Below are 26,944 nucleotides of genomic sequence, written 5' to 3' on the forward strand. Positions count from 1 at the left end.
ACTTGCCTTTAAGTAGGTAGGTTCTATACAGCAGTAGACCTCTTTCTAAATAACTTTTGAAAACTAATGGTAATTTATTTGCTATCAGATATGTTAATATGCCATAATAGGTACTGCCAGTATAAGTTGGCCTCCCAGTTCCTCAGAACTTTCTAGTTTTACCTTTTCTAAGGGCTTGTTTACTGCTTTGTACCTGGTATAAGGTAAAAGAGCCCTAACTTACACCAGTACTCAGTTTGAATTAAGTGTTTTACACATAGCTCAGTTCTCACAACAACTCTGCAGAAAGGTACTGTTTTCATTATCTTTTGCGGTTGAGGAAAATTTGGTACAGAGAGGCTGAGTAACTTGTCACAGGTCACATAGCTAATAAAAGGCAGAGCCCAGGAAACCTGGCTTTAGATTGCATTAAACATTTCTATTACTTCTGTGATAATACATAGGTACCGAATGTTGAACCAGATTATTTCAGAGGACATTACCTGGGAACATGCATGATCAGCAAAGAGTAATCATAATTATATGCTACATATAGTTACTATGGGGCTTCCCTGGTGGCTTAGTTGGTAAAGAACCCGCCTACAATTCAGGAGACCCTGGTTTGATGCCTGGGTTGGGAAGTTCCACTGGAGAAGGGATAGGCTACCCACTCCAGTATTTTGGGGCTTCCCTGGTGGCTCAGATGATAAAGAATCTGCCTCCTGTGCAGGAGACCCAAGTTCAATCCCTGAGTCAGGAAGATCCCCTGGAGAAGGGAATGGCTACCCACTCCAGTATTCTTGCCTGGAGAATTCTATGGACAGAAGAGCCTAGCAGGCTATAGTCCATGGGGTCGAAGAGTTGGACAACAAACTGAGAGACTAACACTTTTCACTTTCAAGATAGTTTCATGTTTATGTCCCAGTTCAGCTTCTGATCTTGGATATATAAAGAGTGTAAAAGATTTAAACTTTATCCATTTTGATGTATTAGTAACTGGTCCATATAAATCCTGGGACCAATAGCCAATCTAAGTATTGAGCAGTAACTCTGGGGCCAGGAGCACAAGAGCGCCCAGAGCTTTAGAATTATGTTTTATAAAATGATGCGGAAGTCAGTCTCATTGCCTTTGGTAAAATCAATGGATTGATTATCTTCTTGGCAATGAGCCAGCTAATTATCATCTACAGCAAATGTGGGGCAATAAATTATTGCTATTTTTGTATATGGTTAAAGAAAAGACATAAAATCCACAGTCTTAACAAGTTCAAGTTTATAGTTCAGCAGTGTTCGCTGTAATGTACTCGCAATGTTGTGACACAGATCTCCAGATCTTTTTCATCTTGCAGATCTAACACTCTGTACCTATTAAACAACAACTACTTTTTACATGCCCCCCCCAACCTCCCGTAACTACCATTCTATATTTGGTTTCTATGAATTTGCCTACTTTTGGATACCTCATATAAGAGGAATCATCAATATCTGTCTTTTCAGTTCAGTTCCCTCAGTTGTGTCTGACTCTTTGCAACCTCGTGGACTGCAGCACGCCAGGCCTCTCTGTCCATCACCAACTCCCAGAGTTCAACCAAACTCGTGTCCATTGAGTCGGTGCTGCCATCCAACCATCTCATCCTCTGTCATTCCTTCTCCTCCTGCCCTCAATCTTTCCCAGCATCAGGGTCTTTTCAAATGAGTCAGCTCTTCATATCAAGTGGCCAAAGTAATGGAGTTTCAGCTTCAGCATCAGTCCTTCAATGAATATTCAGGACTGATCTCCTTTAGATGGACTGGTTGGATCTCCTTGCAGTCCAAGGGACTCTCAAGAGTCTTCTCCAAGACCACAGTTCAAAAGCATCAAGTCTTCAGCGCTCAGCTTTCTTTATAGTCCAGCTGTCACATCCATACTTGACTACTGGAAAAACCATAGCTTTGACTAGATGGACCTTTGTTGGCAGAGTTACGTCTCTGTTTTTTAATAAATATGCTGTCTAGGTTGGTCATAACTTTCCTTCCAAGGAGTAAGCATCTTTTAATTTCATGGCTGCAGTCATCATCTGCAGTGATTCTGGACCCCCTCCCTCAAATAAAGTCTGTCACTGCTTCCACTGTTTCCCCATCTATTTGCCATGAAGTGAAGGGACTGGATGCCACAATCTTAGTTTTCTGAATGTTGAGATTTACGCCAACTTTTTCACTTTCCTCTTTCACTTTCATCAAGAGGCTCTTTAGTTCTTCACTTTCTGCCATAAGGGTTGTGTCATCTGCACATCTGAGGTTATTGACATTTCTCCCTGCAATCTTGATTCCATCTTGTGCTTCCTCCAGCCCAGCGTTTCTCATGATGTACTCTGCATAGAAGTTAAATAAACAGGGTGACAATATACAGCCTTGATGTACTCCTTCCCCTATTTGGAACCGGTCTGTTGTTCCATGTCCAGTTCTAACTGTTGCTTCCTGACCTGCATACAGGTTTCTCAAGAGGAATGTCAGGTAGTCTGGTATTCCCATCTCTTTCAGAATTTTCCAGTTTGTTGTGGTCCACACAGTCAGAGACTTTGGCATAGTCAATAAAGCAGAAACAGATATTTTTCTGGAAATCTCTTGCTTTTTTGATGATCCAACGGATGTTGGCAATTTGATCTCTGGTTCCTCTGCCTTTTCTAAATCCAGCTTGAACGTCTGGAAGTTTGTGATTCACGTACTGTTGAAGCCTGGCTTGGAGAATTTTGAGCATTACTTTACTAGCGTGTGAGATGAGTGCAATTGTGCGGTAGTTTGAGCATTCTTTGGCATTGTCTTTCTTTGGGATTAGAATGAAAACTGACCTTTTCCAGTCCTGTGGCCACTGCTGAGTTTTCCAAATTTGTTGGCATATTGAGTGCAGCACTTTCACAGCATCATCTTTTAGTATTTGAAATAGCTCAACTGGAATTCCATCACCTCCACTAGCTTTGTTCATAGTGATGCTTCCTAAGGCCCACTTGACTTCACATTCCAGGATGTCTGGCTCTAGGTTGGTGATCACACCATCGTGATTATCTTGGTCATGAAGATCTTTTTTGTATAGTTCTTCTGTGTATTCTTGCCACCTCTTCTTAATATCTTCTGCTTCTGTTAGGTCCATACCATTTCTGTCCTTTATTGAGCCCATCTTTGCATGAAATGTTCCCTTGGTATCTCTAATTTTCTTGAAGAGATCTCTAGTCTTTCCCATTCTTTTGTTTTCCTCTATTTCTTTGCACTGATCACTGAGGAAGGCTTTCTTACTCTCCTTGCTGTTCTTTGGAACTCTGCATTCAAATGGGTCTATCTTTCCTTTTCTCCTTTGCCTTTCACTTCTCTTCTATTCACATCTATTTGTAAGGCCTCCTCAGACAACCATTTTGTCTTTTTGCATTTATTTTCCTTGTCTTTTTGTGATTAGCTTATTTCACTTCACATAATGTCTTGAAGGTTTATCTGTATTGTATGTGATAGGAATTCCTTCCTCTCTGTATGTACACACCACATTTTGTTTATTATTACTGTTTTTTTTAATTACTGTTTTTTAAAGTTGTTTTTGTTAAATCAGTACTCCTTAGGGCTTATATGCCAAGTCATTGGTAGAAAAACTAATGTAGAATAGTTCAAGTGAATTGAAGTTTCCTTCATAGGCATTCCTATGAGTTGATATTGTGGTGGTGGTTTGGTTGCTAAGTCGTTTCCAACTCTTGCACCCTCATGGACGATAGCCTGCCAGGCTCCTCTGTCCATGGAATTCTCCAGGCAAGAATTCTGGAGTGGATTGCCATTTCCTTCTCCAAGGGATCTTCCTGATCCAAGAATTGAACCCAGCTCTCCTGCCTTTCAGGCAGATTCTTTACCCACTGAGCTACGAGAGAAGATCCCAATAAGTTGATACTGGTCAGAAATAAAGGTAAGTGATTTTAGGTATTCATTCTGTAGCTTCAGGCTTTTGGCATGTACATTTCTTCCTCAGTATTAGAAATGAATCTAATCTATATCATTGTTAAGAGTAGTTTTAATATCCACTGTTTGCCCATATAAGCCATCTGTTGGGTTAATGTCATTTTGGGCTCAGAATCTCACAGCAACCTACTTCATTATGTGCATTTATTACTTGGTAATGGAGTTGGCTAGAAAATTATGATCGGTTTTAGTTTCAGTTTCATTGAGATCAGTATATAAGATTGATTTTTAAAAGTCTAGAGCTAAAAGAATTTTGACTTCCCTAAAGATCATGTTCATAGTCAGTCTTTATAAATATAAGTAAAACACATATCATATTAGAATGTAAAATGATGCTCCAAGTGCTATTAAATAGGAAATGATAAGGATCAGCTGGGGAAAAAAATGCACTAGAGCGTTGTTTTCAAAGCATAAAGAAACCCTAATTTTGTCATCACCAGTCACCACAGCGATCACCACTGCTTATTGGAAGTATTATCAGAATAGACGATATAATTAAGAATGACTTGATTCTGATACTTGCTTTTCTTTCAAAAGGGGAATATTTTTAAAGAGACATATTTGGCCATTTATAATTACAGAAACAGAACTATTTCCTTTTTAAATTCAGATTATAAATTTTAGATAGTTTTTGTTTATTCCCTATACACAGAAAGGATTCAAAGATCATGTTGTAGTTCTCCTTATAATTTTAACATAGATATAAAAATATCAGTCTTATCAGTCCAACTCTGTTATCAGTGCTTTCAGTTGATATTTACAAGGTAAAATTTAACTCCATTGATTTTTGCAATTTGTTAGTCACACTATTTAAAAAAACCAGAACCTCAGTATGGGAAAGAAAAACAGTAAAGACACTACAGTGATACCAATTCTATATTTTTCATGTTGTGTTTGTCTTCATTTAATGCAAGTAACAACTTTTTTAAAAAAATTATTTATTTATTTATTTGGCTGCACCAGGTCTTAGTAGTGGCATGTGAGATTTAGTTCCCTGACCAGAGATCAAACCTGGGCCCCCTGCATTGGGAGCTTGGCATCTTAGCCACTAGACCACCAGGGAAGTCCCTAAGGACTACTTTTTAAAAAGTGAAGTGAAATATTTTATGTCTTTTTTAAAGTGTACACATTTATATTATTATTTTCCTGTTTTCAGCCTTATTCTTTAAACACTTCTTTTTTCCCTGTAGAAGAAACAGACTTCTTTTTGAGAATCCTGTCTTAATACACAGAAATCAAGATATTTTTCCAGCTTCTCCCATAGGGTGTTACTGGGTTTTCTTTGGAGTTCTTGGAATTAGATAATGTATCGATTTGATTTTTCAGGCAGCAGAGTTGATAGTGAAGTCTGCTAGACCATACATTCACATCCTCTCATCCTTTATTAACTGTCTGGAATGCGGGCTCAGTGGCTGTGTGACACGTTCACCTGCACTGTGACATCATAAACCCCATCATAAGGGAACCTAGCTACGGATTGATGCCAGTCCACTAGGTGCTAATCAAATGCTGTGTTACAACATTGTGAGGTGTTACCAGTTATAAGTGTCATTATTAGGAGATTTTCTTAAATTGCAAAGACAAGTTACGCTGTCAACTGCATCATCTTCACTTATTTCATCACATTAACTCCTGTCTTTAGTGAGGTTTTTGGTGGATGTGGTGGCCTCAGCATAATCTATGTTTCAGGCATCCTATAGAAGAGGATTATTCTTCAGGGGATCTGGAAAAAAAGGTAAACTGTCTGGCATGAGTTCATTTTTTACACTTTTTAGAGCTTCATAAATAGAGGTGTAAAATTATAAAATATAAAATACACCCATTTTATGTGTTTGTTTTTTGGGCAGTTGCCTGCTTGATTGTTGGAATGTGATGAATATATGACAGATCTTCCCATGGCCTTCTTTCCTACTTTTCTTTTAGACTATTTTTTTTTGCACAGAAGTTCCCTCCTCTGAGAAGCTTTCCACAGTAGGTATGCCTTAACGTAGCTTCCTTCCACCCTCCCTCTACCTCATTAGCTGTTGTTGATTAGTCTCTTAGTTGTGTCCAATTCTTTGTGACCCCATGGACTGTAGCCCACCAGTTTCCTCTGTCCATGGGATTTTCCCAGGCAAGAATATTGGAGTAGGTTGCCGTTTCCTTCTCCCGGGGATCTTCCTGACCCAGGGATCAAACTCATGTCTCCTGCATTGGCAAGTGGATTCTTTATCCCTGAGACACCAGGGAAGCCCATCTCACTAGTTACCCTTCTTTATTTTTCTTTTAAGAATTTGGTACCTCTCCCAAATTATGTTTTAGTCTCTTCATCTGTCTTCTGTCTCCTTCTGATTTAGGAGAGCAGACTTTTCTTGTTTACTACTTTATCTCTGCTATCTAGACTGGTCCACAAGGCTGGCTTCCAACATTTGTTGAGGGAACAAAAGAATGAGTTAATTTGTAAGTATGAATTGTTTCTGTGAGATTGACTTATTAAAAATTCTTGGAATGAATATATGATGTTTATAAGAAAAATGGGGCTTCCCAGGTGCCTCAATGGGCAAAGACTCCATCTGCAGTGCAGGAGACACAGGAGACTTGGGTTCAAACCCTGGTTTGGGAAGATCCCCTGGAGGAGGAAATGGCAACCCACTCCAGTATTCTTGCCTGAGAATTCCATGGATAGAGGAGTCTGGTGGATTACAGTCCATGAGATCACAAAGAGTCGGATACAACTGAGCGCATGCACACATGACCTTCTTCAGTGCCCAGAGTTTGGACATTGAGTTTTCACTGCACAGATTCATATAACTCATCTCCAGAATTCTGAGAATTCAGTTTTGTTCTAGTGGGTGTAGCTCTCTTTTCTACAGCAGAGTTTCTTCTCACTAAACCATTTTGATGGAGCATTGTTTAATAATGTAAAGTCCTGAAAATTACACTTGAAAGACATTTAGAGTGACTTTAAGCATGGTTTATACTTATCAAAACCCCCATGGATCTTTCTTGAGTTGTTCTTCAGAGTATCTAATTTTTCTACAGCAGGTCATTTCCATGAAAGTATGCGTAGCACTAACTGCATCTCAAGCCACAGGTCTCATCTGTAGGAATACTGGTGATGCTCTTGGGTATAATGTACTTTCTGTTTTGCTCAATTTCTGACATAGGAATGTTCTATCAGAATTACTGTGGATGGTGATTTTGGCCATCCTGCTGTGGTGGAACTAAAATTGCAGCCCGTTTCAGCACTCTGTGCTTTGAGCTGTGAGCAGGGCCCAGAGGCTGCATGAGGACAGAGCAGCAGTTTTCAAAGTGTGATCCAGGGAACCCTGGAGGAGACTCCAAGGACCCAGTATTTTCCAAATAACTACTACATGATGTTACACAACCATGCCTGGAGGTTTGGAGGACAAACCTATTTTCATAATAATACGAAGATGTATTTTTTTCCTCTGTATTGGCATTTGCCCTGATGGCGCAAAAACAGTGGGGGTTTAAAAGTGTTGGTGCCTCATCCCAGTCACGTAAGTGGCACCAAACTTTGTTAGTGGTCATTACAGTCTTCACTGCATTCACTTGCAGTTTTAAAAAAAATGTCTGTTCCACTTAAGACTGTCCCTGATGAAGCAGTAAACATTACCAATTATATTAAATCTTGACCCTCAAGTACATGTTGTTTTGATATTCTGTGTTCTGAAAGTGGAACATTCATTGAAAGCATTTCTGCCACTTACTGAAGATCAGTGGTGATCTTGAGAAAAAACACAAGTTATTGTCTGAGAAAAAACACAAGTTATTGTCTGAGAAAAAACACAAGTTATTGTCTGAGGGACAAGATGAACTAGCTGCATTCACACACACACACACACCCACCCCTGCCACAGGATATAATTTTTCTCAAAGCAGTGGCAAATAACTAAATTATATCTATGTCTATTCAAACTTGAGTATTTGAAAATTTTTCTCAAAAGCAAATGAAGTAAGTTTGTCACATCGAGGAAAACAGTTAACAGTGTTTATTGCTGATGATAAAATTCAGGCTTTAAGCAGAAATTTCAAATTGTGGAAATTCTTCATCTGCCATTTTGAGCTTGATAACTTGCCAATATTTTATAGTTTTCTGATGAAGTTGATCTTGATTTTAATGAATGTAGTTTTCTGATAGTGTATCATGAAATTTATCAGCATTTGGGAGATCTACATAATTCAGTAACTCAGTATTTTCCAAGTAGCTACTACATGACATTACAAAATCATGCCTAGCTAAAGAACCATCTGAAGTATAAGACAGAGCAGTAGATTTTTTTTTTTTTAGCATTTATTTATTCGGCTGCATCAGGTCTTAGTTGTAGCACGCAGGATCTTTAGTTGCAGTGTGTGGGATCCAGTTCCCTGACCAGGGATTGAATCTGAATTCCCTGCACTGGGAGTGTGTTGTGTTAGCCATTGGACCCCCAGGGAAGTCCCAGATCAACTGATTTTAACGTAACTAAGTTTTCAGATTCCACATGGCCACTAACCTTTGAGAAAAACAACCACTTGCTGAGTTTTGGGATCCAAGAAGAATACCCATATTTTTCTGAAAAAGCTATTGATACACTCCACCTTTTCTAATCATATATCTGTATAAGGCATATTCATTTACCAATTAAAATAACTTATTACAACAGATTCAGTGCAGAAATAGGTATGAAAATCCAGCTTGTTTTAAGTTAAACCAGACATTAAAAGAATTTGTAAAAATGTAAAACATTGACATTCTTGTCACTAATTATTATGTCTTTGAAAATAGTCTTCAGAAAATGCTCTTTATGTTAGCATATGATGGAATTATTGTTTTTAAATTAATTATTTTTAAAAATTTCTCAGTTTTAATTTCTATTTAGTAAATATCAATATTATATATATATATATACACACACACATAACAGCTTATAAGAGCTGAGCTGCTTGTCATAGCCAGTTGTGCACATCTTTTTCTAGCTTTGTCTTCAGTGTCACCCACTGGCAGCTTAAAATCTGCATAGTAGGAGTATTTTCATTATAGAAATCCGCAAAAGTTACCCATAGCATTTTCCTTCCCAGGAGCTGGCTGTACATTTACAGGATCCTGCTGGATGTAACATAAACATAAGTTATTTGAGGTCATCAGTCATTTTCAGGAGTGTAAAGGTGTCCTGAGACTAAAAAGTCTGAGCCCTAGTCATTTGGCAGAGGAATACCCTTTTTTTTTTTTTTTTTTGGCAACTGGTTCACAAAGAGAAGGATCCCTTTATACAGTTCATGCAGGGAACATTTGTAGAATAAATCTAGTGGCTTTTAAATTTCTGGATGTTAAATCTGAGGGCTCCATTATGGGATGCCCTTTTTCTTTCCCCTGAAATCTAAAGTTGGCAATAATACTCCAGGGGCAGTTGGGCTGAATTTGCCCATGGGGCTCCATGTCGGGTGGTCTCTGCCCCGGTCTCTCACTTTTCTGTCCAGCTGTTATCCAGACTATAGCAAGGCTCGGCTCAAGGGGCAGCTTCTGCACACCACCTCCATTTGTTCAGACTCCTGCTGATCTGTCTGTTTTGTACTCCTGTGGTCTTCATGACCTGGGCATTGGAGCGATTAGTTCTCTACTGTTTGTGTGCTATTGTTTCTTAGGTGTTGGATTTAGCACTTCTGCTTTCCACCCTGGTGCACCTAGTTCAGTTCTCTCCATGAAGGTTCTCTTGCATGGATAGAAGACTTTACTTCTAGGTTGCCAAAGAAGTTTGCCTTCCAAGGAAATGATATAAACACATCTGATTATTTGTTATAAACCCAGTTCTTAGTAATTCTTAAAAAGTATTTGTGTAAGTTGATTGGAAATGATTGGTTTTCCTTCAAGTGAGGGCCCACAGAGGCTTTCTTCAAAATTTGTTCTAGATTCTGTGGTCTGCCACCACTCATGATAGAAACTAGTAGATTCTTTCATGTCCAAAGTCTCTATCTGTTCCAAGGAAGTCGTAATGAATAGTGAAACTTAGTAAAATGAGGCAGAGTTTGTAAGATTATGCTGGCTTTTAGGACTGAGTTGTTTACCAGTTAGAAACTTGGCAGGTTTTGAGTCCAGAGAAGTGAACAAAACAAAACACGTTTTAATGTGTTTTGCTGGCAGGGCTCTTTGTTGCAAGCACCCAAGGTGGTGGGAAACAGCTGTATCTCCTCTCTGTGCAAACCAAGTGATGGTTCTGTGTGCTTAAGCTGTGGGGAGGGGAGTGTGCAAGGACCACACAGTCTCCAGGGTATGAGCTTTCTCTGGTTTGGAGATGCTAAGGGCCTGAGAGATCCTGGGATTTCTTTGATCTATGCCTTTTTTTGTGACTATTGGAGCATAAAAGTAACTGCAGTTTTCATCGGTATAGAGACAAGGCATTAGCTGGTATCTGGAGTAATTCTAATATCACATGTCAGAAGTTGCACTTATTGAAAAAATAATTTACCATATTTAAGTTCTGTCTCCGATTGCTCTTAAGTTAGAGAGAGTGGTTTATACTCTGGCCTAAAGAAGGCTTCACTGTTAGTAGTCTTGAGGTCGTAGTGAGGTAGTTTAACTGCTTTAGAACTTTGTGCTTGGAACATTCTTAGCCACTGAAGCATGGGAACTGAAAGTGAGACGCATGGGTTCTTTAATATCTGTCACATCAGAGAATGACTGTTCCAGCACAGTAACCATCTCCTAATGGTGAGTACCCTGGCTTGCTGGTCATATCTTAGAAGCAGGGAAAATAGGCAGATTGTAACAGTGGGGGGAAAAAAAACGTTCAGCCTTAATCCTCAATGATGCTGGTTTTTGCAGGTTTCTGTAGCTGGATCCAGCACCGGAAGAGGCTCCCCAGCTGTAACTCTAGTACAGTTACCTTCCGGCCAGACCGTCCATGTCCAGGGAGTAATTCAGACACCACAGCCATCCGTTATTCAGTCACCACAAATACAAACTGTTCAGGTTAGCCTTCTTCCTAAATGACTTCTCTTTGACTTTCTTGAGCTTTTTACTAACTCATTTATCTTTTTTTTTTTCCTGTAGATTTGATGCTCTTTTTTTTTTTAACCATATAAGGAACAATCTGTTAGTGTGGTGGTAATTTCTTTTTGTTATGTCAACACTGGCTTCTTTTATTTTGAAATTGCACATTTGCCTACGTTCATTGAGAGAAAATTAGAAAATACAGAAAAGAAGAAAGTAAAAATAATCTCAACACTCAGATATAAGTACTATTAACATTTGGTTGAAAGTCTTCCATATATGTTTCCTATGTGCATACATAAACATATTTTAATGGCATGTTAGTATTCCATTATTTATATGTACTATATTATTACCAAATTATAATGTAGTAATGTTACCAATTATATGTAGTGTCTTTTTTTAGTCATAGATGACCTAATATAAATTATTTTAGTACAATTCAACATAATGTAACAATTTCCATATTTTAAAGTATTTTTAAGTTTTTAACACCTTGAGAAATGTTATTTATACACATCCTTGTGTTTATCTAAATATATGTACATAAGCTATATTTGTACATTTGCCTAAAATTTTTTTTAGGATAAATTCTAAGTGGTTGAACTGGTAGGCATGGAAAAGAGTGATGCTCAACTCTTGTTATTAAACATTTGTAAGAATTTCCTTTTTATTTCTGTAGAAGTTTTTTTTTTTTGAAAGTCCCTCAGTCATGTCCGACTCTTTGCTACCCTATGGACTGTAGCACGCCAGGCTCCTCTATCCATGAATTCAGGCCAGAATACTGGAGTGGGTAGCTATTCCCTTCTCCAGGGGATCTTCCCACCCCAGGCTTTGAACCCAGGTCTCCCACATTGCAGGCAGATTCCTTTTTCTTTGTGAAGTGCTTGGTGCCCTGTTGGATACAGAGATTGACTCCAGCTGCAGTTTTGTTGTCATCTCCTAATTTGAAGGTCCAGTCATTCTCTTTGAAATAAGGTTGCTCTTTGCTCAAACTCAGATCCATTTAGCAAAGCTCTCCAAAAACGCTTAAAAGTACTTTGAGCCTTCTTTGGAGATGTCTGATAAACATTGTAATGTAAATTTTCTAATACTGACACTGTTTTCACCAATACTCACAGTAAAGTGTAGAAATTTAGGTTTATTGTTCATTCAGTATGTGTGCCATGATATCATTGTTAATTGCTGTTGCATTTATATATCAGATTAAACCTTGTTTTAGACGTGGTTAGTGTTGCAGTTGTGATTGAGACGTGTTTTGTTATTTATTGTCACCAAAGTTGGTCATAAATTCTTAACATTTCTTAAGCAAAAACATTCTTTTTTGCATCAGCAGATATAAATTATTAAGTATGCATTTTTAAAGCATACTTTTCTCTTTTACTAAATTTATTTCTGTTCCTTTTTAAGGTCAGTTTGTCTTTATCCCTTAAATATTGAAATTATTTGAACCTATCTGATGACAAAAAGATCTGTGAAGAAAACGTAGTTGCTTATACTTAATTGGTCTTGTCCTTTTCCTGTGTATTTGAATCCAGTTTGTTGCAAAATAAGGGTTGCACCACGATACTTGAAATAATAAATCCATGTGCGTCTGTTTATCTTTGTGGCACAGATGTCTCTTCCGAGTTGTTCAAAATTTGAGTGATTCTCAGTAGTGTCTTTTTTTTTTCCTTTCTTGTGAGGACCTTAATTCTAGGAGCTTCTGACTCTTTCTGACTCTGATTATAAAACAAGACTTTCCACTCTCCTTTTTGTGACTTTTATTAGGATGCAGATATTTCTACTTAGCTTTAACCTCGCTGGCACTGGAAGAGAGAGTATTATCTCATTTTCAATAGGCTGTTTTGGATTTTGTTAAATGGGTGACTTAATTATCTTTACAGAGGTAGGTGCCTATGGATCTTGTCTTAGAATTCCAACCTGGTGAGTGATGAACTTCAATTTTCACTTTCTACAGTAATAGCCTACCTTCAAAAGGGGTGGTTATGATTATACAAGAGATGGGTGAAAGCCCAGTGGAAAGTGGTAAATAGTTGGTGATGATGTATGATTGTCTGACTGCAACAACAGTTTTTCTAAAGATTCTCTTCATGCCTGAGTGTGCTTATGTATAGGGTATCCATGACCCAAGATGCATGATCATACATATGGGCAAACATACATGCACATCCATATGCCTTGGGAAGTATATGTTCCTGCTTACATTGTTGGTATTTTAATATGATTTTTTGATTATACTCAAATCAAATCCCATGTCCTTACAATATTCATTGGAGGAGTTTTGTAAGCTCAGAACTAGATGATAAACTCAGAACCTATGATAGATGGCTGAATATATTGAGAACAGTCATGTTGTGGAGAGATTTATTATTTTAGTTTCCTTTCTTTAATACTCATGTTATTATACTACTCCTTCAAAAAATGAAATTGTATTTAAAACTGATCTTTCTTTTAAGGAGTAATTCCTTATTTTGACAGGACCTACTGACATCAAGCCCAACCTACTTCTTGTAATATAAATCATAACTTTAACCAGGCTTGTTAACACAAGTATTTACCTACTTAATATTCTTTCTTCTTTGGATCTATCTAATGTGTAATTTGAAGACCCAGCCTAAGTCAGCAGTGGTATTGTTTTCTCCTCTGTCACTTGCTAGCTCACTCTCTGCTGGATTTGTGAGACATTTTCAGGGCTAGGTCTTAGGCCTTGTGTGTCTTACATTCAGTGTTTTCCTGAAGCCTGTCTGGCACGTGTGCATTTCTGAAGCATTTGTCATCTGGGTCATCCTTGGTGCACAGGCTGGTTTACAGCCAAGTGTCAGTGTCTGCACTTCCTCTCCTGAGCCAGGTTGTGAGCACGGTTAGCCCAGCTCAGTGTGTTCTGTTGGCAGTGCTCAGCTTTGTGCTGCATGCAGAGCCCCATCAGACACCGGGCTGTGAATGAAGGAGATACCATGGGTTTTATGATGCATCTCAGGAACTCTTGTGTTATAGGTAGCAACCATTGCAGAAACAGATGAATCTGCAGAATCAGAAGGTGTAATTGATTCTCATAAACGTAGAGAAATCCTTTCACGAAGACCCTCTTACAGGTAAGTTAAGTTTCCTACAGTCATGAAAAGTTTTTCCAAAAAGGGAGAAATAAAGATACCTCAGATTCTCCCGTGATAGCTTTTCTGTTTTAAATCTCACTCATGTATCTTAATTCTTTGTATTGTTGAATTATATTTTAGAAAAATACTGAATGAACTTTCCTCTGATGTGCCTGGTGTACCCAAGATTGAAGAAGAAAAATCAGAGGAAGAGGGAACACCGCCTAACATCGCTGCTATGGCAGTACCGACTAGCATATATCAGACTAGCACGGGGCAATACAGTATGTATGCGGCCATTCCATATGACGTAGTGCTAGCTTTCAGTCTTTCGTTTCCCTGAAGCAGCTTGGGTTTTGGCACTAAACTGTTCCATTTAAAAAATGCATCATAATACCTAAATTGTGTATCACAGTGTGAAAAGTACATGTTAAAGAAGTGAGAGATTTATACTGACAATTGTCGTATACTTTTGAAAAATAACAAAAAAAAATTTGTTTACTAAATGAAGACAACTTTGGGGTCAAAATAAAGGGAAGGTTTTTCTTATTTACGTGTTTGTATTCACATCTAGTAAACACTTAAAACTTAACTGTTTTTGTCTCTATGATGCATGTGAACACAGTAAGATATAAATGTCTGTATTTTGTTCTTGTTGACTTTGGTCACCAACAATTACATCTTATACTTACTAATCTAAAAGAGGTGCTTATGTTTTCTAAACTATGTTTTAAAAGTAATTCTGTTTTCACTACTCTCTACTGTGTTAATTTGTGCTGCAGCTTTTTCTAGAAGAGAATGGAAAAATGACTTATTTTTTTAAACTAATGCAATTGGACAGATCATTTTATTTGAAATTTTAAGCACCAAAAGCTGTAAATAAACAGATACATTCACATTTAGTCTTGTGCATTTTAATGGGCTGTTAGTTCTGTGCTTTGTGCTCCAGTTAAAGCACTAGTCTTTCCCCAAATCAAGAACATTTGATATAAGAAATACTTTAGTAAAAAAGGAAAGAAAAGTGGGGAGGAAAAGAGAGAAAAGGGCAGGAAAAAAGCTAGTTAGGTACAGAAATATGTGTGATGTTAATGACTGTGTTGATCCAAGTATAGTGTTAATATTTTAAATATATTTTCTGTTTTCCCTTTAAAAAGTAATAATACCTACAAAAAATCTCAAGTCTTAACTTATGACCTGGCTGCTGTAATCTGTGGGAAAGCCTTATACAGTCATTATTTTTTTCTTTTAGTGGTGGTAGATTTGCAGTATTAAGCAAATTCTGCTTTGGTGATTCTGGTTCTTTGGGTAGCTTCTACCCTGATACTAGGCAGAACTGGGCTATAATATAATTGTCCACATCCTGTACAGAGCGCTGATTGGACATGTCCAAAGTCAATGTCAGGAAAAGAGAACTCTCCACGGTCTGTTAAGAGTTAGACCTTGAGGTTTTCCCCTTCTTTTCTCTTTTATCACTTCTCTGATTTATATGCCTTTTTTTGTCTGACCCATGGGAGTAGATGGTGGGAATTTTAGAACCCGTATGACTGGGCGGGGCTTGGAGATGCTGAAACCTCCTGGCTAGTCAGCTCTAGCCTTGAGCAGTGGGCTGTTACCATCTTATCATTGTCTCTTTTGTGTCATGACAGGGAAAATGTTGGAAATTACTGCTGAAATTATGCTAAGATATCTTAAAGTTTGGAGGGTGATTAAGATGCTGGCATCTTGCAAATCTCTCTGGCATATCCTGACTCTGCTTAGCAATTGATCTGTCTCTAAGTGACATGGGCGAGGATGCTCTGGGTGAATTTGTCTAGATTATTAGCTGAGAATTTGGAGTTGTGAGAACATGTTGGGCTGAGAGGATGTTGAAGCTGGCGATGATATGGGGAAGGCGGTGGTACATGGTCCTGCCAGTCACTGCCTGGTATAATTTCACATCTCAGGTTTTTAGTCTTTGAAGTGTGACTAACACTAAATTGCCAAGCTCAGGGTTAATGTGAGAACAAAAGGAGACAACAGATTTTACCTGTGGGGGTAAAAGCTTTTGACTCTTCATGTCAGAAGAGACATACTGCTTTTGACGTGAAACAGAGAAATGTAAGCCAGCTATGGCAGTGTCTCACTCACTGTCATTAAACTGTCCTCTCCAGCAGCATTTTTTGAGCTCTTAGCATGCCCTTAGAGCTGGGGGTTCAATATTGTTGTCACTACCTTGGGTGTGGAGTATGTGGGTGTGGGGGAGTGGAGTCAGAGGTTCTGGTTGAGAACTAGAAAATCAAATGTTTAGAAATTAGGGTATATATTTATTTGCCACATTAGAAGTCATGAACAATTTTTTTTTTCCTTAGCATAGAAGTTCAGGCATATTTATTTACTGTTTACCATATAGTTTCTCCATAACATGTCATGGACAGTTTGTTACTTAGTTTTCTTAATTTGGACCCATACAATATGATCCTGGCAGTTATTTTAATAAAAAGTTGTGTTTGTCTAATATGTGTTGTCTGCAGGTTAAAACCTGTCATTTTATCGGTTCTCAAAAAAGGGATATTGCCTATGTTAAAAATGAATTTCTTAGATACTTAGTGACACTTGGTTATGTTGATAATTCTTTCATTTGAGAAGTGAATACTAATATTTAATTTTTCTTTAGAAGACCTTGCTTTAAATGTATATTTATACAAGATCCATTTTCATCAACCATTTCTTACTAGCAGTAGCTTAACAGAAATTAATGATTAAATGTTCTTAAATATCTAGAAATAGAGTTATTGGTGTCCTTTGGTTTTTAGATTAGAGTTTATTTTACTAGAATTTCTGGAGATTTTTCTGTGTATTTCTATATACCTAGTTTTGAGATCATTTTATATAAACTTTTATTATAAAAAGATTTTAATTCTTTCTTCAACTTTATCCATGGATAAAAAACTTCAAAAATTATATATAAATTATAATTATTATTTATTTATTATACTAATTATTATTTATTTTAATTTGATACAGTGAGTGCGTTGGTGTTAAAAACAAAGGAACTGTCAAAGTTGAGGGAATAAAAAATTAAAAAATGAAGTGTGTTTAAGTTTTCTTATATACAAGTAGTTGCATTTTTAGTAGTTGAAAGTGAGATATTTACAGAAGTTGGCCTTATTATTTCAACTTATTTTTTAAATGACAAAAGCAAGAAGTGAAAGTTAGAATAGGCTATTTCCAGGACTAGGGAAAATAACTTAAAATAGGCAGGGATTCATTATTGCAACACCAAGAAAATGAGCTACACTTGCGAAACTTTACTGAAAGTACTGATGTTAGTGACAGGTTTGCTGTATGCCAATTAAGTCATTCTGGTCAAAGATACTGTGATTTGTCTCAAGAGACCATTTCTGAACGATGGTGGTTCAGACTGTCTTAGAATTAGCAAAGAATGTTACTTGCTGCATGGACATGCATTGAGTGAGAATGAATTCATGAACAGAAGTTGTGGTTATTCTATTTGTGCTGTTGCAGGTAAAGAAATTTAAATGTTTGAAGTTTCTTTATTAAATTTTCTCTAAAGACAATTTTTTTTAATCCATTGTCGAGCTAACCCTACTTCTTCCCTTACCAGTTAAGGGCTATCATCCAAGACTTCAAATTATTTTTTCCTAAATATCTCTGTCTCTTTTCTTGCTCCTACTTTGTTTCCTAGGAATCTTGTTAGAGTGAGTCTCTATTAACTCATCTATATGCTCACGGTAAGTAAGTTCATCCTAAATCCACCATTATGAAGAAAGGTTATCTGTGACCTTTGTGGACTGCTTGAAGAATTCAGAATTCTCAGGAAGCTCAAATGAATAAGCACCCATTCCATTTCTTCACAGAGGAGTTGGCATGATCGGCTTGTGCCTTCCAAAGTAAATGCAGTTGCATTTATTGCTGTTAGGAGTGACTTTGCTTCTGTGCTCCCAAGGTGCCTTTCAAAGCAAACTTTGGATGGTATCTGCTTAGTGTCAATCTGGTTCTTTAACTTTGGTGTTGCTGTTCTTGTTGTAGTACCAGGCTGTTTTAGTCTTTCAGGTACTCACAGTTTCTGTGTTGTGCTCACTTTTTGAATTTCAGTCTAAGAATTCACTGAAATAAGGTCTGTTCTTTCTTTCTTTTTTTTTTTTGGCTATTCCTTTTTAAAGTTCATTCAATGAGGTTTTATTTATGAATCCTTTCATTGCAATTGGAATAAAGATGGTTTTAAATTGTAAATTATAAGTAATTAAACATTTACATGTTTATGTGTTTGATTAGCTCATATATAGTAGTAGTGATAGTGTTAGTCGCTTGGTCGTATCCGACTCTTTGCGACCCCATGGACTGTGGCTTGTCAGGCTCCTCTGTCCATGGGATTCTCCAGGCAAGAATACTGGAGTGGGTTGCCATTCCCTTCTCCAGAGGATCTTTCTGACCCAGAGATCAAACCTGGGTCTTCTTCATTGCAGGCAGATTCTTTACCGCTGAGCTACAGGGAAGATCCTGTAGCTTGAATTAGCTCATATATACAGATTTAGATTTAAAAAGATGTATCATGTGAAAAGAGGTCAGATGAAATTTTAAATTTTGCTTCTTCCTCATTTGGTCATGAATTTTTTTTTCAGTTTCCATCCTTATTTTTCTCTTCCTCCTTTATTGATTATATACACCTTTAAAATATTATTTTTTAATTAAATTTTTTTTACCAAAGTTCTTGAATTTTCATCCTATAAGTAGTGTTTTCCTTGCTTCAGTGATACTACTTCCTCTAAGAAGAGAAGTGTGTCATGGCAGTGAATAGAAGAAGTAGAAGTAGATTTTTTTTTAAACAGTTTTTTATACCAAGAATTTTTAAAGAATTTTTAAAGAATTGCCTAGACTAGTTGGTATGGTATCATCCTGGTTACCATGAAATATGGTAAGTTGGGGATGGGGAGACCATACTTGTTAATTCTGATTTGAAACTAAATATCATGGCTATGTCAGAATGTATATGAAGACATCTATGTAACCACTAAAACTGACTTAGTAGAAAAATATTTCTTAACTAATGAATTAAACTCTCTGTAGACAAACTTTTTTTTTTTTATTAATGTAAGGTCAGTGTGTTCAAGATTCAGTCTGTGGGTGTAGCGTAGAGTGACCTACTTAATTATGGGCTGTAGTTCACCTGAGACTTTAGGGGACAGAAAGTTAAGCATATCCCAGAGCAACTGGAATACCAGAGCTTAATCTCTGCCCGCCACTACTATGAACAGATAGTATACCATCAGGCTTGAGTCAACTCATAAAGGACAGTGAAGTAGAATTTAACTGATCATGTAATCTAACCATTCAGTTTTCCTTCAGTTGAGATTATTTCATCAAATCGTAATGTTATTAAGGCTTACTTAGAAGAGGAAAATAAGTGTGCACGTGTTAGGTGGCCTAAAATAATACACTACTTTACCTCTGCTTGCATCCTAATCACTATACACAGGCCCCTGTAGGCTCTCCATTACGAACAATAAAGTGGCCATGAGTATAAGCTTTGATGCCTCAGTTGCATGCCCACCAGGCTGCTCTATTCATGGAATTCTCCAGGCAAGAATACTGGATGGGTAGCCATTCCCTTCTCCAGGGGATCTTCCTGATCCAGGGATCAAATCTGTCTCCTGCATTGCAAGTGGATTCTTTACTGTCTGAGCCACCAGGGCAGCCCTTTCAGTCCAAGAGAGCATTAGTAAAACCTAGGTCCCCAAGGACCTAGGAATCAGTAGGAAATACAAAGCTATTTTATTTTCATTGGTTCCTAATGGCCTTGATATGAGCCAGTGATTTTATTTTAAAATGATTTGCCAGACCTGATGTCTGAGATTGGTTTTGACAAATAACTGACACAAAATTCTTTTACCTTTTATGTTCACTAGAAATTTTCCGTAAGTTTATAAAGTTAATAATTAGCTAAGATATGACTAAACTCACTCAGTTAATTTCATTTTTGTTTTTCCTACTACTTAATTTATATTGATGTGTTTATTAAAAACATATTATGCTATCCTTGAAAAATTTTGTAACCTAAAAAGTTTCCTCCTCACATCTTTTGAATATATACACACATGCTCACAAAGCCTATTTCCGGTATTCAGCATTGGGGATATTGTCATTTGCTTATGCCAGAATCAAGAGTGCCTTTGATATTAAAAAAAATAAAAGTTAGGCTAAAGGACAAGACTCATCAGTAGAAACATTTTCTCTCTAGAGCCAGCTTCTGTGTGCCTGCTTGTCTTTTGTTTTTCATGTCTAATTATATAATGATCATAAGAACAGATTCAGTTTTTCACAGCGTGAAAGCAAAGAAATTTGGTTAGGTCTATTGGGAAAACATTGAAAACTAAAAGAGTAAAACAAATGAAGTATGAAAAGAAGAAAGAAAGGATCTTTATCTACCTATTTCATGGTTCTTATCCTTGGAAGCAACTACTCAGATCTGTTACTAGTTCAAAAGCTTGATAATACTGTCAATATGGAAAATTAAGTTCTGTAATTACAAATTTGAAACCATACTTCATTTAACTCTTCTACACTCACATGTGGCTTAAGTTTTTATCTGTCCTGTCTTGAGGAAATGATAGCCATTCACTCATCAGTCATATTTATTGAGTGCCTGCTGTGTGCTAGGCTTTGTGCTTCTTAACATGGTGGGTACACTGCCCATGCCTTTTCTTTATAAAGCACTGTTTCTTTGACATCCAACTATCAACTGAAAATATGCATTCAAATATATAACAACATATGACATTCATTCATGTCCAGCCATGAAGATCCAAGGAGGCGATATCTCTTCTTTTTTAGATTTCTCTCAAACCCTTTTATTATTAAGAGTGAGTCCTGAGACCCTTGAAATCTTTGGACAGTCATGGTGAAATGTTGTTTTGAAAATGTGTACAAAATATAATGTTGTAGATGGATGAGACAAAGTGAGATTGCTTCAGAGTTTCTCAACTATTGACATTTTGGTAACTGATTCTTCAGTTTCTATCAATCTTGCGGTAGCCTGCCAGTGAGCTAAAACCAGATAGTGCCTCTGTGTTGAAATCTTTTTTAAAAATGTTAACTCATCTTTCTGTGTTGGCCCTAGAACTTTAGGTCAAAGAACTGAAGATTTGGTGGTGGTGGTGGTGGTGGTTGTTATTGTTACTAATAGTTCTGACAGGTTTATCTGATCAGATTGTCACCTTTGCTTAGATGCCATAACAAAGTTAGAAAATGACTCTGAAATATTCAGAATATACCTTAGACACTACCACAGCATTCCTGTAGGGCACTTACATTAAATTACAGGGGTCATGTTACTCTGATTATGTGTTAACTTCTATCTTCATTGTAAAGTCTAGTTAGCTGGTTTATATGTGATTTTTTTTTTAAAGACTAGCCCTTGTTCCACTTAACCTCTAGTGTCTAAACTAAAACATGGAGTCATCTTTATGTTAAAGTATATAGAGCTCTCAGATATTTTCAATAGTATTTATTTGTCTATTAGAGTGAAATTTTAAAACATAACATTTGATCTGTTATTCTTTCGAAACTTTCTGTTAATATGTCAGCTTTTAAACATTGTTGGTAAGCCTCAATATTTAAGGGAAGTCTACCTCATATCTTTTGCCATAGCTACAGTTACTTAAGATATTTTGTAGAGGTAAATACTGTAGCACAAATTCTTTCCGTACAGTTACCTTTTAAGGTTCTTTCTGACTTAGCATTTTATATTTCAAGATTCTCCTGACATAATCAAAATGGTAAAAGTTACAGTTTTATAGACTTGTACTTTAAAACCTCATGTCTAAATGTATATATACACATGTTTTATTAAATATTTAAGTACACATATTTTAATATATATAGGCTTTAAAGCTATATATTAAATATATATTCCATTAAAAGGTACTTTTGATGATAAATTAGACAAGTAGCTGAAGGTACAAATTTATTGTAATTATAATGCTCGATGGAATTTAACTGACCATTTCTTAAATCTTAGAAGAATGTTGTTTATAACTAATAATATATGAGAAAGAAAGGAGAAAGTCAAAACCTGGACTTTATCCCTGCCTGCATCTCCATTCTTCCTCTTAAATACTATATATATGCATGTGGATGCCAGAGAGGAGGAAGAACTCCCTGAGTTCTGGGTATTCCAAGCAGTTCTGAATATAAGACATTTTCAAGTGTTTTGAGCTTTTTCAGTGTGTTTACCCATGAAGGAGGGTCCCTTGATCAATCTAGCATAGAGAATTAAGGGTAACTTGAGGATGAGAAGCTTTGGTCATATATAGGTCCAGAGTATGTATTCTTCCAATATGGGGTTGTTAAGAACAAATCTTGAAATTCTCTAATACTTCTTTTCTTTTTCTGTTAAGTTGCTATAGCCCAAGGTGGAACAATCCAGATTTCTAACCCAGGATCTGATGGTGTTCAGGGACTGCAGGCATTAACAATGACAAATTCAGGAGCTCCTCCACCAGGTGCTACAATTGTGCAGTACGCAGCACAGTCAGCAGATGGCACACAGCAGTTCTTTGTCCCAGGCAGCCAGGTGGTGGTTCAAGGTATATGTCATTCATCTAATACATTTAGAATACCTGTGGGTTACTAGAGCGCGCCATTTAGTGGTGATTTCATAGTTCTCTGAAACATACAGGATGTAGATTTGGGGAGGGAGGGAGGGGGTAGAGAGGGACTTAAAAAGGCTTGGAGAAGTATTTTAGCATACTAAACCAAAAGTTAAATAAACTATACAGTTTTCACTTTTTAGCAGATTTTATTGGCTCTAAAGAAAAGTTAAATTCAGAGTAACAATGGAAAAAAGGAGTTGGAAACATGAAGTTTGTTTTTTTTTTTTTTAAACATGAAGTTTTTAAGTAAATATTCTTCCTCTGGGGATTAGAAATGTACCGAATATGTTTTTAGTACCTAGTCTTAGGAAGACTTAAGTATTCAGTCCACAGTGCACTGAATTTGGGTTTTTCCCCAGTTGTTACACTCAAGCCTACTCTCTAGACATCTTATTTCAAAACAAATGCTGATTTTGTGCTTTCTTTTGAGCATTTTTAGTACATTTGAATTCTGAGGTACCTATTCTATCTCTTGTGAAAGCTAAGAGTAGTGAAATGAAGCAATTGTGATACATAGCCTTAAGTTTTTAGGGTAACCTAAGATTTCAATGAAAATTGAAGTATACAGTATTTTTTATTTCATTCAGTTGTGCTCAAATAACTATAATGTGTTCAATGCAACTTTCAAAAAATTCCCCTTGGTCTATTTGCACTAATTTTAAGGGTGGGGGGTAACATCAGTTGTTTTAGTTTGAAAGTTTTGCAAGTATAGAAAATAGCAGATTACAATTGATGAGTCTCTTGATAATTTAGATTTACTCTGAAGTATTTGGGGCACTATATGGAGTATAATTGGAGAAGGCAATGGCACCCCACTCCAGTACTCTTGCCTGGAAAATCCCATGAATGGAGGAGCATGGTGGGCTGCAGTCCATGGGGTCGCTAAGAGTTGGACACGACTGAGCGACTTCACTTTCACTTTTCACTTTCATGCATTGGAGAAGAAAATGGCAACCCACTCCAGTGTTCTTGCCTGGAGAATCCCAGGGACGGGGGAGCCTGGTGGGCAGCCGTCGATGGGGTCGCCCAGAGTCGTACATGACTGAAGCAACTTAGCAGCAGCAGCAGCAGCAGCAGCATGGAGTATAATAAAAATGTACGAAAAGCTAAACTGGTGACATTTATGGAGTTAAAAAAAAATCAATAGTATTTACCCAGTGCTTTAATGTTTTCTTTTAAATATAAAATTAAAGCACCCATTCTATTTATCTGATACTCATAAATCCTTTATAGCTAAGTGAAAAATCATAAAGAATGCTCTCATTTCTTCTATCTTTTTTAATATGGAAAATCTACTGACAACTTGCTACTTTAAGAAGGAGTTTTTTTTTAATGTTTTGTGTTGTACATCAATAATACACATGTAAGTCTTATATTTGGGCAGGGGAGTTAACAAGTCTTTTTCTTCCATAAGTCACAAAGGATATTTTTCTGCACTGATTCTGTCAGCTTTATGGTTTTACCTTCTACATCACGTTGTTGATCCACCTGTGGCCTACCTCTGTGTAGGGTTGGGTGAAAGCCTGTTTTTATTTTTTCCTCTCCGCATATGCAGCCAGTTGTGTGCCGTCTTAACTGTGCAGTAAGTAGGCCTTGTGCAGTCGTGAAATGTCTCAGCATTCTCACTGCTGCATGCCAGCACCACACTGCTTTTGTTGTCACAGAACAAGCACCCCTTTTTTGTCTTCTTAACTTTTTGTTTTTAGTGCTGTTTTCGCTTTTGTGAACTATAGTTCTCTCATATGCGCTGGGAATAAGGTTGAATTTCTAAATACTAATAGTATAATACAGTAAGAAAACCAATGATGAGATTACACTCAATTTATCGATTGACTTAGGGAGAACTGAAGTCTTTTTTCTTATTGAGGTATACCTGACACATAGCATTTTTGTTAATTTCAGGTGTACAATGTAATGATCCTACGTTTGTACAGTCACAGCTAGTGATTGCCGTGAAAGGCTGTTTATTATAACATACTTAACCATATATAGTTACAGACTTTTTTGTGTGTGTGCTGAGGACCTTTAAGACTTACTCTTAGTACCTTTCAAACATACAACACAATGTTAGTAACTCTAGTCGCCAATTTGTACTTTACATTCCTGGGACTTATTTTATAACTAGAATTTGTACCTTTTGACATCCCCTTCACTCTTTTTTGCTTTCCCCCATGCTCCACCTTTGGCATCCACCAGTCTGCTCTCTTTGTCTGTGAGTCTGAGTTTTGTTTAAATTTCACATATAAGTGATATCATCCAGCATTTGTCTTTCTCTGTCTGACTGATTTTACTTAGCATAATTCTCTTCTCAGGGTCCATCTGTGCTGTCACAAATGGCAGAATTTCCTTCTTTTTTTATAGTTAATTAAAATTACATTATATATATATATATATATATATATATACACACACACATATACCACATCGTCTTTATTTCTCTGTCGATAGACACTTAGATTGCTTCCATGTTTTGGCTATTGTAAATATTGCTGCAGTGAACACGAGGGTGTAGATATCTTTTTGAATTAGTATTTTTATTTTCTTCAGATGAATACCCAGAAATAGGATTGCTGGATCATAGGGTAGTTGATTCTTAATTTTTTGAGGACCCTCCATAGGGTTTTCCATAGTGGCTGCACCAATTTATATTCCCACCAAACAGAGCATAACTTATTCAGATCTGCCCTGTCATACTCTGAACAGTGTTCAATTCTTAAATACTTGATGGTGTTGGGTTTTTGTTTTTGCTATTAGGAGTGGTAGCTCTTTGTTACATTCTCTGGTTGCTGGTATAGAGAAATAATTGTTTTTTTTTAAAGTTTATCTTTTTAATCTATGAACCTTGCTAAAACTCTAATTACTTCTACTGCTAATAATATTCTGACTCTTGGTGAATCTCCCTGTGATCCTACATGAATGTTTATATCCAACACAAATAAGATATAAATAAATATTCCTCTTGTTCTTTCTCCTTGCCTTTACTTTTATCTTCTCCTTCTCCATCTGAAAAATAATGGTGGCCAGGGGTTCTACTTCTTCCTTAAACATAGCAGGGTCCGTGGGCGTTCTTGTCTTACTCTTTGTTGACCTTCCACCCTGTCAGCCCCTTGAAAGGTCACAGCGGTTTCCCTGTGAGTCTCTGTCCTCATCTTTTTTTTTTTTCACATTATGCCACATAATGCTTTTGAATGCAAAGTGTTCCTGTACAACAGAAGTTTATAAATGACTACTTCTTAAACAGCTTTCTAGACCCCAGGGGTCTGGTAGTGTTTCATACTTTTATTTCTAAACAGTTTAGATAAAAATGTAATAATAATACAAAAGCATTCTGGATCATCTGAATAAGCTACACCTATGCTCCTGTAATTATGCGGATTACCTTCACTTCCTGGGTAGCCCTGCCCCTCTTCCGGTCCCCTCGGCCCAGCTCTCAGGTGCTGGTGGTTGTGGTGGTGCTCAGGCTGCATCCTGGGCCCTCTTCCACCTGGCTTGAGTACTCTCTCTGGATGACCTCATCCCTGCTCCTGGCTCACATCTCTTGACACCTAAAGTCCAAAACCCCACGTTAATTTTTCCCACCCCACTTCCCTTTCTGTTACCGTTTCATTAACTGTCCATCCTGTTACTTCATGCAGAATGCTGGGTGTCACCTGTCTTTCTCCCGCCCCGTCTTCATCCCTCCTCCTTGCTCAAGAGCCTGTCTCTTCATTCCTCCCCACCTCCACTGTCACAGTCCTCTTTCCGGACCTTGGTGATCCCTGGCCACTGCCCGGTGGCTGCCCTGAAACTGGCGGCTATGGAGCAGCACTCTGATTTTCTTCCTCATGCCAGAAGCAGCAGCTCCCTTGTTGGCCTGATGTTTTGGGAACTGCTCCTGAAAGTTTAGCTAGGCTCCCTTTACTCATCCTTTCCAGTGATTCTGGGAGCTACTAATATTTCTTAGAAACCAAAGTCTCTGTCTCCAGCATTTCCTCTTGCCCATTCTGCTCTCCCTTCTGCAGTTCAGAGTGGTGTTTGTAAAATTTTCAAGTGTGTAATCACGTCAACCTCTTCTGCTCAAAACCCTTGTGTGAATGCCTGTTACTTGTTAGAGTCAGAGTCCCTAACAGAGCCCAAGTCTCTGCTTGATCCAGGCTTTCCTTCCTCATTGGACTTCTCCCTACACTTGCCCCTCTTCGGTGCAGAGTTCCTTTCATTTCCTGTCCTGTGCCATGCGCCCTCTCCCCTCTAGGGCCCTCACCTCAAGCCATTCGCCCTGGCAGGAGCACTTCCCC

The 26,944-nt window shown here is 37.4% G+C and overlaps 1 protein-coding gene across 14 annotated transcripts in view; it reads left to right on the forward strand.

Annotated features, from left to right (window-relative positions):
- The window catches only part of CREM (cAMP responsive element modulator), a 67,684-nt gene that overhangs the window by 25,420 nt on the left and 15,320 nt on the right, over nucleotides 1–26,944 (forward strand). For 9 of the 14 annotated variants that reach the window (XM_040248412.1, XM_040248404.1, XM_040248406.1 and 6 more), the window contains 3 exons: nucleotides 10,757–10,903; nucleotides 13,922–14,019; nucleotides 14,161–14,303. In XM_040248412.1, the coding sequence (XP_040104346.1) occupies nucleotides 10,757–10,903; nucleotides 13,922–14,019; nucleotides 14,161–14,303 (388 nt within the window). The remainder of the gene's footprint in view (nucleotides 1–10,756; nucleotides 10,904–13,921; nucleotides 14,020–14,160; nucleotides 14,304–26,944) is intronic. The other 5 variants (XM_040248408.1, XM_040248414.1, XM_040248415.1 and 2 more) reach the window with 1 other exon arrangement.

The sequence above is a fragment of the Oryx dammah genome, unplaced genomic scaffold (assembly GCF_014754425.2).
Source record: "Oryx dammah isolate SB20612 unplaced genomic scaffold, SCBI_Odam_1.1 HiC_scaffold_10, whole genome shotgun sequence".
NCBI classification, from domain to species: domain Eukaryota; kingdom Metazoa; phylum Chordata; class Mammalia; order Artiodactyla; family Bovidae; genus Oryx; species Oryx dammah.